General features: G+C 35.0%; 2 protein-coding genes across 3 annotated transcripts in view; one reads left to right on the forward strand and one right to left on the reverse strand.

The window, feature by feature from the left end:
* The window catches only part of Cep85l (centrosomal protein 85 like), a 123019-nt gene that overhangs the window by 41665 nt on the left and 68661 nt on the right, over positions 1-12693 (forward strand). The window lies entirely within an intron of this gene.
* Pln (phospholamban) lies at positions 996-10474 on the reverse strand. The gene is made up of 2 exons (XM_057761716.1): positions 10393-10474; positions 996-1361 (listed from the first exon to the last, which is right to left on the reverse strand). The coding sequence occupies exon 2, from the start codon at positions 1254-1256 to the stop codon at positions 1098-1100; it is 159 nt and encodes a 52-aa protein (XP_057617699.1). The 5' UTR covers positions 1257-1361; positions 10393-10474; the 3' UTR covers positions 996-1097.

Below are 12693 nucleotides of genomic sequence, written 5' to 3' on the forward strand. Positions count from 1 at the left end.
TTTAAAAAGGGATATTGAAAACATATTCAGTAAGAATTATAGTGTTGCTAGCTCTACTAAACTTAGTAAAGCAAATGCTAATTCTCTGGTCAATAGAGGAGGACAGCTAAATCTTATTACATATTATACAGAATAAAAGTTCACATTTAAGTATAATGGAGGTGTTTGGAGAGAGGGTTCAGAATTTAAAAATTATAATGCTTGAAATAATACTTTTTCTTGTTATTGGAAATCTGATTGGAATAGGAGAAATCCTATAAAACCAAGGATATCTATGTCAGTGTCAAATTCAGGTGAGATTTTGCTTTATTAGTAATTATCACAGCCACATAGTAAGATATTTGTTCTTATTGATCACCAATCCCTGAAGAGAGCAGATTTGTGCTTAATTGTAAATTCCATAATCCTTGAGAAAAATTTATGATAAGGAATTTTATTTATATGAGAATTTGATTTTTTTCTTATTTGATTCTCATAAGCTTAAAATATTAGTGTATAGATAAATGACAAGATCTTTATTTTAAGGTATTTATTCTGACAGAGTAATTATCAAGACTTCTGTATAATAATATAATAATAACAGTAGTCATACATGTGAGGACCCAGTGAACTACTTTGAATAATAACACTTCATTTAAATTATTGTTTTTCTACTTTGTGAAGACCTGAAGAATACTTAGTTCCTGTAGAAAAAAAAAAGTGTTGGCAATGCAGTATAAATTTCATTTATCCCCAAGATTGAGCTATAAAGTGAGCTTCTTAGCAGTAAAGCTAGTGCTGGATGCAGAAAGTGAACTTTCGGCAGTGCTGTTTCAAAATGAAAACTCATACTTCATTGTCAGAAATAATCAGGAAAGAAATTTATGAGCCATTTTGAGGAAATCGGCAGCTTCATTATGCACACTTAGTCATTGTAAAGTTTGTTTACAAGATCCAGATGAATACATTGGCTAAGGGTTAGTTTCACCCCTCATCTTGACCTATCTAGACACAAAGACATTCTAGGCAGGGAGCAGGCTGTATTTCCCCCCATGAGGAGGTGCTAGGTTTAAAGCTGAGCTGGCATGTCACACAGATCTGGAGGTGGCAGCCGTACTTCATAGAAGCATCACAATGATGCAGATCAGCAGGAGACAGATCAAGATGAGACAGAAATTGATAAAAAGATTCTGGAGATTTTGCCGTGCTTGCTGAGGCATTTCAATAGTCGAGGCTCTCCTGATAGCAGAGCGAGTGAGGTATTGGACTTTCTCCATGATGCTGGAAGGCAATAGCAGGAAGACTGAAGTTCTGAGTGGTCAAGAGAAAGATAAAAAGCTGGTAGTAGGCAGGCAAATGTGAGCTGTCTTCTTTTAGGAGGCCTGGAATGTAAAAATAGTAAATGGATTAGGTTTATACCTAAACCCATTCTCTGGATAGAGATGCACAGTTTTGCATAAATTGATCTTCCTCGTCTCTGTGTTTTTATAACATTAACTGTCTCCAGTCTTCATGATCTCTCTGCTTCTATATCTCATATGTTACTGCAGTCTTATTTGTCTTGTTTGAGCTATAGGAACTGTAGTTTTTGGCAGGTTCTAGGTTTATGGAATATTGTTGTTTCTTTAAATCTGCTTCTCTGTAAACACAATTGATGTGAATATTTATTATTATAAGTGTTTCAGGACTAATCTCATAAAACAGCATATAATAAATTATATCTTAATTTTAGTCCAAAATAAAATAGTTCACTGAGAAAGAAGTTAAATATGAAATTAAAAACAGATACAGCTGCTTGCCATTCTCCTTTATGATTTATACTGTTATAGAATCATACAATGTATTTTGATCATATTCACATCTTCCTCCTGACTCCTCTTCCCAGATCCAACCCCTTTAAGAATGTTTTCAATTCTTGAACACGATGTTACTGAGTACTAAAGACTGACAAGCTCAGAGTGCACAGTGTGATTATTGTACTAAACTACCATGGACAGTTCTAGTTTTCAGCTAATCTTGCTTACCTGGAGTGAGTTTTTGTTTGGCCATCTTTCAAAGTTCCTAAACCATTGTAGAATATGTAGGGTCTAAAGCTTTGACAATTAATAAACACAACAAAATGAAGCATATTAATAGGAAATTAGATACAGATTTAAAATAAAATAAATGAACTGTCTGAAGACATCAGCTACTTAAACTTTAACATTATTATTTTTCTTTCATTAAACTCTTATTTATTTATTGTTTAGAGACAGGGTGTTGCTATGCAATCCTGATTGGCCCAGAATTTACTACATAGCCAGTCTGACCTCAAACTGGAGGTAACCATTCTGCTTCTTTTTGTCTTTGCATACTAAGTGAAGGGATTACTGTCCTGTACTACTATGCTGGGCTAATATTTTGTTTTTTTATCAGAACATTTTTAATCTTGCAATAATTTACTGTCTGGAGACAACTGTGTCTAGTTTGTTGCTGCATCATTTGTAGCAGGATGTTAGTACAGATTCTAGCTGGCAGGCTGGATTTCCTCCCTAGGCTCTGTGCACTGTTTGAACTCACCTCAGTCTGTGGACTCCATACTTGAGACTAGTACTGAGGAGAAAAGAGATTGGGAAAGGGGAAAATTTGTGTCAGGCAGAACCAGATAGAACTTGGTGCTTATGTTGTAAAGAAACTCTGTGGTATATGCCAGTCAGATGTTGTAGTTCTCAGATCTTCAACTTGGCTCTGTTAGGATTTGAATTGTGTAATAGACTGGATTTTCATTTGGTGTGTGTCTCTGTCTTTCATGTGTATGCCTGTGATAAGGAGCCACGCAGAGTCAATTCATATCAAAATCTGTTCTCAAGAGTTAGTAACAGCTTATGTTTGTCTAGCATATGTTCCTGATTGTCTAGCACAGGTAGCTGAATTATCTATAGAATTTCACATTGAAAAGATGGGAGCTCAAGCCTAGCATATTTAATTACTTTTATTTGAATTCTCCAGATAAAATGCTACAGAAATAAAGCAACTTTTTAAAGAAAATGCTTCCTCAAGTAGTACGTGCTTCTGTTAGTTTATTATAGGTCTCAGGAATTTGTAGTGTTGGAGAATCTGTATTTTACAAGTTCTTTTATAGGAAGATGTATAATGAACTATAGTTTTGAGCAAATTAAAAAAATTAGTATTGATAATTACTATATTTTTGTAATGTTTCAGTAGTTATTAAAAGATGTGGTTCATACCTATAATTCTAGCATGTATGAGGCCATGACAGGATTATAAATTTGAGGGCAGCCTAGGCACAAAGTAAAACTGTCACAACGCACACATGTGCACATGTATGTACACATGCACATACACACGAGAAAGGAGTGAGCCTTCCAGAAGTTCATCAGAAAGCGTGTACAGGAGTCATCTCTATTCTGCCCGACACTTGGTGATTCAGTCACATGCAATGCCCCTTGCTATAAACACTGTACTCTTTCTCATGATCGTGCCTTTTGTACATGTTCTGTTTCTTCCTGGAAGGCCACATCTACCCCTTTTACCTTTCGATTCTCAGTTACACAAAACTGATCTTTCAAGCTCAGTTTAAACACTACTTCTGAATAAGATCTTTCCAGCCAGTAAGTAGAATCATCTGCTTTGCCGAGTTCCCATAGTCTTTTGTGTCACTAAATCAGGATATCTGGTTATGTTATAGTTTCAGTATATGTGTCATTGTCCCCAACTAGAGCTTCTAGTATATGAGTGAAGGAAGCATATGTTCATTCTGTATTTTGTGCATAAAATTAGCATAATTTAATTAAATCCATAAAGTTGAATAAGAATTTTATGACTAAAATTTTTAGAAAGTAGTTTAAAAATTCAGTGCTGTAATTGTCATATTAATGAATTTGAGTCGTAGGATTTGCTATTAAACTCATCATCACTAATATTTAAGTCTCTTCTATTTATAGATGAAGAAAATATGGCTTAGAGGAGGTGTTTCCTAAATTGATAGTTTCTTGTTTAACTTGACATTAAACTGAGTTAGGCTTTGTACAAGTGGGTATTTCGTGTTTGTGAGATACAAAGAGATGTGCTGTCAACTACTACAAACATTCAGGGGCTGGAGAGGTGGCACAGTGGTGAAGAGCATTAGCTGCCCTTCCACAGGATGTGGTTCGCTCCCCAGCACTCAGGTTAGGTCACTCTCAACACCTATAATGTGGGCATGAAACATTCCTGGCTTCTGCAGGTGCCTACACACATGTACACACAAATAAAAATAAATCTGTAATGGAATAAAACATGATTGATACACTGAGGGCATCATCTTACACCATTTTTTATTGAAGGTTTTGTTCAATAAATGAGAGGGTTGTCTATAAAGGACACATAGTGACCAGATCAAGAACTAAATGTTTCTAGGCAAGCTTGAAAACTTGTCATAATTACAAAATGATTTGTAGCAAATTTATAGTCTTGGCTAAAATCGAAATGAGGAAATGTCCATGGTATGCATGTTAGTTTTTTTCTCAGTTTATTTTATAGTGCTTTGATAGGATAATGATTAAGCTACATTCCTCCATGATGGGGCTTCCTCTTACATGTTGAGAATAGGAAAGCTGAGAGTTAAGAACACTGCAGACCTAATTTTGGATCTGTATTATTTCACTACAGATGCTGCAGTTTGTAACACAGGGGTCAGGTGTCTTTTCTGTTCCTCATGATCACTACTCTGTAAGTTTGGAGATCCCAACTTTCTTATAGCAACACTTTAATAAACTAATACTTGATGGGCAATATAGAAAAAGAGTTCATTAGCTGATGTTTTTCGAGCATCTTTTAGGATATTCAGGAATAGATTGTGTTAGGATGTAAAATTAGCCTCCCACATCCTTTTTTAAAAGGCCATATATGTTTATTGGGTGTTTACTAGGGACAAGGAGCCTATTCACTTACAGACTTATTTAAAATTTAATCATCCTGCTTTTAGTAGCAGAGTACTGAAAATAAGAAAGATGTGTGTTTGGTTGTGGGAACTACCAGATCATATCTTTGAACTGTATGGAAGAAGCAGAAAAGTGCCTAGTGTTGTGTTCTATGTATATGGGACCTGTTCTAATTTTTGGACGGATTGAATGGGATTACCAGTTCTTTTCTTAGTGGGAGCTAGTATGACATTCTTGCTCTCTCTAAAGAAGTTAAAATTGGAACTTAATACATTATGTTCTAAAGAGTATTTTATTATTTTTCACTAGAAGGAGGAAAGAGGAAAACCGCAGGCAACCATGATCCTTTGTCATATTGCCAGTAGAGGTGGTGCATGCTTTAATTCTTGCACTCCAGAGGGAAGAGGCAGAGGTAGGGAGGAGCTCAGTGAGTGTGAAGCTAACCTGGCCAACCAGGGCTAGATAGTGAGACACTATCTCAAGGAAAAAAAAAAAAGATCATATACTTTGTTAAAAACTTATTGGGTAGAAGTCATACATATCATACCTTACAGGAATCCTTAACTTCAATGGTATGCTAGGTGTATTCCTGTGAGAAGGAAACCTCAGTAGATTTGGTGGCCTGTCTTATAACTTACAGGTAATTGACACATTCACAGCTTTGTATATGATGTGTAGTAATCCCTGCTGTAAACACTTTGATGGCCTTGTAGAACTTGCTGTATTGTAGGCTTTCTGCCAAAGTCACATTCTTGAGAATCCTCAAGTTTGTTTTGGGCTTTTGCTGTCTTCTTGTTTTTGTCTACTTGTTTATTATACTTTTAAGAAACTACAGTCTGACAGACACATTTAGTATTTTTCCCATTTGATTAATTTAGACGATTAGAATTCTGTATAGATTGAGTTTGAATAAGCAGAGTTTATCTTTGTTAAGATTATTTGGAGATATGTGTGTATGTATGTATGTATGTATGTATGTATGCATGTATTTCTCTCTCTCTATATATGTGTGTGTGTGTGTTTCCCCTCCAGGTACTTATTACCATCTCAAAAATAAGCCAGAAGTTGGTTTGTTCCTTTTTTATTTTTGACTTGTTAAATTAAATTAGGACAGTATTATCATCAGATTTATAATCAACCTGTTTATGAAAGTTCACTGTAGTAAAAGTTTAAGATTGCCAGATTGCAAACTCCTAAATTCTGTTGGAAGTTCCTTTGTGGCAGCAGCACTCCAGCTTTGTTGAGCAGATGGAAGTGTCCGAGAATCTTTCAGATGCTTCTGCTAACAATTGGTAATAATAAAATAGTCTTTGATTTCTAAATTGGCCCAATAAAGAAATACCCATCCTGTTGGCCAGGTGGTGGTGGCACACACCTTTAATCCCAGCACTTGGGAAGCAGAGGTAGGCAGATCTCTGTGAGTTTAAGGCCAGCCTGGTCTACAAGAGCTAGTTTCGGGACAGCTAGGGCTGTTACACAGAGAAACCCTGTCTCCAAAAACAACACAAAACAAACAAACAAAAAGCGAAATACCCTGTTTAAATTTGTCTTGACGTGAAGTCATTGAACAACAGGATGGAGATCTTCCCTCTGAAATTAGCTCATGGCTCTGCCTGTTTAGTCTGTGGGTTTATTTTTGTTGATGTTAAAAATACATGTATTTGTCTATTAACATAGTCCTATTTTTGGACTGTATAGTCCACACTGCTCTTACTTAAACTTAGTGTCACACTGGTTAGTCTTGAATTCTACAGTCCTGCTTCAATTGGAATTTACAAGTGTGTGCCACCACGCAAGTGTTTTTAACCTTATATCGAGGATTCAGATTCTGTATTTTTTTAATTTTCTTTCTTTCTTTCTTTCTCTTTCTTTCTTTCTTTCTTTCTTTCTTTCTTTCTTTCTTTCTTTCTTTCTTTCTTTCTTTCTTTTTTTTAAACAGAGTGTAGGAAGAAAGCATTAGGCAAGTACTAAGAAAAATTGAATGTCACTTAGCAAATACAGCCGCCCAACTCTTTGTGAAAGGCCTGGAGAAGTACACGCTGTAAAGCACTAGAGGTCCTCAGTGAGCTGTGGCTCTACTGAGGGAGGGAAGCGCAGCTACACTCAGCTTTTCTTTTTTTCTTTTTTTCCTTCCCTTTCCTTTTCCCTTTCCCCTTTCCTTTCCTTCCTTTCTTTTATTTTTATTGATTTTATTGAGCTCTACATTTTTCTCTGCCCCTCCCTGTCTCTCCCCTCCCCTCCAACACTCTCCCATGGTCTCCATGCTCCCAATTTACTCAGGAGACCTGTCTTTTACTACTTCCCATGTAGATTAGATCCGTGTTTGTTTCTCTTAGGGTCCTCATTGTTGTCTATGTTCTCTGGGATTGTGATTTGTAGGCTGAGTTTTCTTTATGTTTTAAAACACTTATGAGTGAGTGCATATGATAATTGTCTTTCTGGGTCTGGGTTACCTCACTCAAAATGATGTTCAGGTTTTATTTTGTGTTTATTTGGTAATGCATGCTTCAGAGTTGTGTCAGGGAAGGATCCTGTTGCACCATTCTGGAAATGTCCGAAGAGACTATGTTTCATCAGTTCATGCTGCTGTAGTTTAGAAGGGTTATGTTCTTGATTCCCAATTCTGAAGTTTCATTTTTGTTGGTATGGTCAATGTGCGGATTCAAACATTAGATAAAAATTGTTTTCTTAATGTAGATAACAAAGCAAGATTCTTTTGCTCAGGAACTTTAAGCAGTGACCTTAAGTAGTTTTTAAATGGTAGAGTGAATGAGTGAAAAATGATATTGATGAAATATAGGGATAGAATATGGGACTGAAATAAAATCTTTAAGTTTTTGTGCAAAATTATGGGAAAAATAATCTGAGTTTTAGGTAACAAGCCTAAATGGATTGGAGGCATATTTTTTTCAACGGAGCAAGCTAAATAATTGAAGATTTTAACTTGATTGCGGCATGTTAATGTCTTTGATTATTTTGAACTTTTCTGACTAGAAGTTATTGCTTGATTACTAAAGATATTGGTAATTTTTTATGCCTGGCTTTGAAAATGATACCTAGAATAATATACAGAGTAGTAAAGACATCGCACTTGATGGAGTGCCTTTGAAAGTGACAGAAGCTTGCGTCCTCTACATTTGTCCTTATAAAGTACCATTCGCATTCCTCACTTTCTTTACTGTACCTGCTTGCTCAGCATGATGATTTGTTTTAACCGTGCTCATCAGTGATGGGATGTGCACATGGCTTTGCCTGCTCAAGTTCTGTTTACATGTAGCTCTGTGAACCTGACCAGCTCACCGTTTTTGAATGTTTTTTAAATGTGATGAAGAGATACAGGGCCAAACACAAAAATAATCAGAGAGAGTATTTGTGTGTAAGCGCACTTAGGAAATGTTTATTTAGAATAAGGAAGTTTATACTATCATTTTATAGAGGGATGACCTATACTTTAATCATTTCCAATGTTTTAACTTATAATTTAAATTACATAATCACTTTAATTTATAATTTATTTAATGCATTCTATACATTAAGATTTCAATCACTTCGAAATTTTAATACAAATATTGTTTTAATAAATTGGTGATATTAAGAAACATTTGTTAATGTATGATCCAAATGCAATGATTTTCCTTTATGTCTACCAAAATACCATTAAAATAATTTTGATATGTTTTAGGAAATGGTGTTGATGCAACTCCCCTTGGAAAAGCAAATTTCCTTTCTTCATATTAAAAAGATTATCTTTCATAATTTGTATATCTTTTGTATTTCTTCCATTTGATTTTTATATGACTTCTTTAGTGCTTGGTTTTAAAGAATATACCTTTATAAACAATATACTCTGTGTCACCGTAAAGCTATATGGAAATGCATGATTCAAACATATAGCTTTATACTTTGAAAATTTTTTATCATAGTCATTAATTATACCATCCTCTTATGTTGCTAAAGATACTTTGATAACAATGTTTTTTTCTAGAAGTTGTCTACTTTTGGAACAAAGTGTGATGTACAAAAATTCTGTTGGAAAAAAGCTCATTATCTACTTTCTCTTCCCATTGAAAAACTTTTGTACACATCATTGAATGTTATTTGATATTCTTTAAAGTAAAAATGCAGGGGGCAGTGGGTAAAGGCAAGAAAGGTATTTACTGCCAAACCTTATGCTACAAGTTTGATTTTTGGACCCTATATGGTGGAGGAGGAGAAATGATCCGATGATCTCCACACACATGCCATAGTTGCTCTTTCCCATCTCTTTCTCACACATGCACACACACATACATGATAGATAAATAAAAATGTAAAAAATGCAGAAATGTGCAAATCCAAACTTAACACCAAGTGCCATTTGTATACTATCAAAGGAAAAGTATTTTTTATGAGTACTGAAGTTTTGCAAGGCAGTTTAAGGCTCCTAGCATTAGAGACTCGTACTGGAAATGTTTCTGCATGTTAAGAGTGCTGCCTAGGAGACTCCAAAGTTGCGCTTGTCATAAACAACAGTTACTGTTACAGGAATTGATAAAATTTTATTTTGGTACTTATGAGTATAAATAGTGGAATAAAAATTGGTATAATTTTCTATGTGATCTAATAGATTTAAGGGTGAGAAAACATTTTATTTAGTAAGTTGAGATTTGTAACAAATGATAATAATTTTTTTGTGGCATCTCCATTCATGGGAATTTTGTTTTTTTCTTGTGTTACTTCTAAATTTATAACAGGAAATTTAGAAACATTGGAGAATGAAAACTTTACAAGAGTGTATTCTGTTGTGAGATGAATATACATTTATCAAATTTTCTCCCCTTTTTAAAGTGTTGAATTATTTTTTTGTCACTTTAAAAAATTTTATTTGTGACAAGTGTTCTTTATAGTATCAGACTTAAAGCAAGCTGTTCTTTCTGTGAAACTGGCAGTTCTAGAAGTGTCTAGAAGTTGACTGGACGCTCATTTTAGAAAGTAACATTCTCCAAGAGAATTTTAAAAAGGAATTCTATTATCTATTCTTAAAATTTCTGATTGTGTCACCTTAAGAAGCATACTGATAACATCGGAGTAAGTGTGCTAGCAGTGTGCTTGTCCCACAGTTGTGAGGTATAAATAAACGGTGTCCCACGGCTGTCAGTGGCCCTGTCCTGCACTGTCTCAGCAGAGCAACAGACAACAAATGAAACCATTTCTATAGCATGAAAATTAATTTACATCTACCATCATGTATGCTAGTATAGTTGAGAGGGTTTTCAATTGTAAGAAGCTCACATTTGAAAAACCAAAATAACTAATAACCATAATTTAAAGAAGAATATAACTCTTTTAAAGTTGCCTAATTTTTTTTACTGGGTTTAAGCATTTTGTCATTCATAACAGGTTCTTTTATTATCTAATTTTGAATTGGAATTTGGAAGATAAGATTCTTAAAGTTTACTAAGTTTGATTACAGAAAGTAAGAATTTCCAAAATCAGTGATATCATGTCTTACCTTGGCTTCTGTGATCATCACAATGCCGAGTATTAAGTGTGTGAAGTCTATGGGAGGTTAGCTGTGAGGTTTCTGTTCCCAGGTTTATGGGAACAGCTGCAGTAGGTGGAGGAGAAAAGTATTCTAGGGAGGTCTTATGATGTCACACAGGAATTCTAACGTTTTGATTGGTTAGCTATGTTCTTATCATAACCTAACCTTAGACCTTATCTTACTTTAGCTTTGGAAAGGTCATTAACACTATGCTTCACTTTTAGTTTTTAATTTTAGAATGTGTGTAGCAGTTAACAGAATAAAATAGGTAAGCTTGAAGATAAAATTTTACAGTAGATAGCTTTCCTTAATGAGGTCTACATCCTCTGACTTAGACATAATCCTGTACTGCTGGTGCTGCAGAAGAACCAAATCATTGCAATGGGATGCAAGTAGCACAAGAGCAGTGGTGTGGACTTAGCAGTAGTGGTCATGGAACGGCTGTGCTTTAGGCTGCAGCTTCCAGGGCAGTGAACATCCTTAGGCGAGGTTTGGTGCCTTTTCCTGTCCTATTTTATACTTGTGCTTCTTATCTGTCTAAGTATAGGGGAGAGAATGTGGATGAGGAAACTAAGTTAATAGCAGTTTCGGATTTTGTAAAAGAAAGTATTTTTCTTATAGCTGAAGAGGGCAAATATATTTAATTTATTGTATTTTCTTCAGTTAGGCACTTAATGTTTTCATGAATGATTACATGTTTTAAAAGGTATGTATTGTTCCTAGAAAGACAGTAAAATAGAAGTTTAAGTACTTACGTTTTTTTTGTTGTTGTTGTTGTTTAGCTACATTATATCACCACAAAAACATAATAGATTTTTATAAGTTGTTAGAGTAGCAAGGGTAGCTTTTTAGAAAGAAATGACTGTAGGTTCCTGTCAGTTGTATGATAATGAGGCATTATTGACCGGGTTCTCAAGTGTTGAAATTTAAGTCTTGGAGCATTTCTGAAAGTGGTTTTTAACTAATCTAGCATTTTCTTGTCTGAACCGTAAATAACCTTTTAGAAGGTAGATTGATGCCCTCGTAGTTCAGTACTATCTTTGGATAGGACTGAGTCCTTTGGCAGAGCCGAGCGTTGTCTTACTTTCTCTTCATACACTTTATTGCTTTTACATTACATGTACGTAAATCAGCACACTTGCACATTCTGAATTTTAGATTTGTTTAGTTTTGGAGAACCTATTTGTAATTTTTAAAGTGCTTGTAGCAGCATAAACTCAGCCTCATCTTTCCTGTGGGTAAAGCAGAAATGTGTTACTGTAGCTGCTCCTGTGTCCTTAAATGGAGATGATCTTGGCCTCTTGCAAAGAGAGATGAAATCCTTCTCTTAAACACATCTTCTGTTATTTAAAAGGTTAGTTAAAACCAATGAAAAATATTTTAATCAAAGATCTTCTATAAATATTTTTTAGGCAAGTATTTACTACATAAGAGTAAAGTGCAGCCTATGTTGTTGCAAGAACTCCCGATCAGTGTTTGACACCTTCCTCGATGCTTTACAACTGTTTTCTTTTTGTTCTTGTGTGATAAAATACCATGCTATCAGTTGTAAATACTGCTAGTGATGTGAGACCTGAGAGGTCTCAGAGGCCTATAGTAACGTATCAAAGATAACACAGCTGGTAAAGAGCAGATGAGACCTGAAATGAAGATGAGTTAAATCACAGTTCCTGATGAAATTAGCATATTCTAGGGCAAAGTCATAGTTTGGACTTAGCTTTCATACAATAGTATGCATTATCAAATAAGTTCTTAAGAATTATTATGAATTATTCAAGACTATTTTTGCAAAGTCTTCTTTGTCCGATACATGCATTTGTTTGGGCATGAAGCTTATGGAAAACAGAATGATAATACTTGGTTGGAGAAAATAAGGAATTGCCGCAGACTAAATACGTCCTAGTTATTTTGCATGTTTGCAAGTTTATTCAAAAAGCATGTATGGCAGACACAAACCTTAGGAGGGTACTATGGGTTCTGACAATTGAAAACTGGAATCCAGGTTCTACTGTCGATGTGTATGAGAGTGAGCACCATTCAGGGTTGCCCTTTTGGGGAGTTAGCTGTGCAGCTCATGATAAATCCTTTGGAATTTTAGGAATTATTTGCGTTTTAACAAGTTCTGTAAGCAGGTTGTTTAGTAGAAACATTGGTCAGTTATTGAGTGTTGCTCAAAAATTCTGGACCTGAGTCCGGAAAAACTCTTGGAAGTGTTTGTGAGTCTTCCTTTGGAATCCCAGTATCATTGGAAGCCAGTTTTGGGCACAG

This window comes from Chionomys nivalis, chromosome 2 (genome assembly GCF_950005125.1).
Source record: "Chionomys nivalis chromosome 2, mChiNiv1.1, whole genome shotgun sequence".
Lineage (NCBI taxonomy): Eukaryota > Metazoa > Chordata > Mammalia > Rodentia > Cricetidae > Chionomys > Chionomys nivalis.

What these genes read in the sequence shown, in the direction of transcription:
- Pln (XM_057761716.1), bottom strand. Translation starts at nt 1,256, where the DNA reads ATGGAGAAAGTCCAATACCTCACTCGCTCTGCTATCAGGAGAGCCTCG.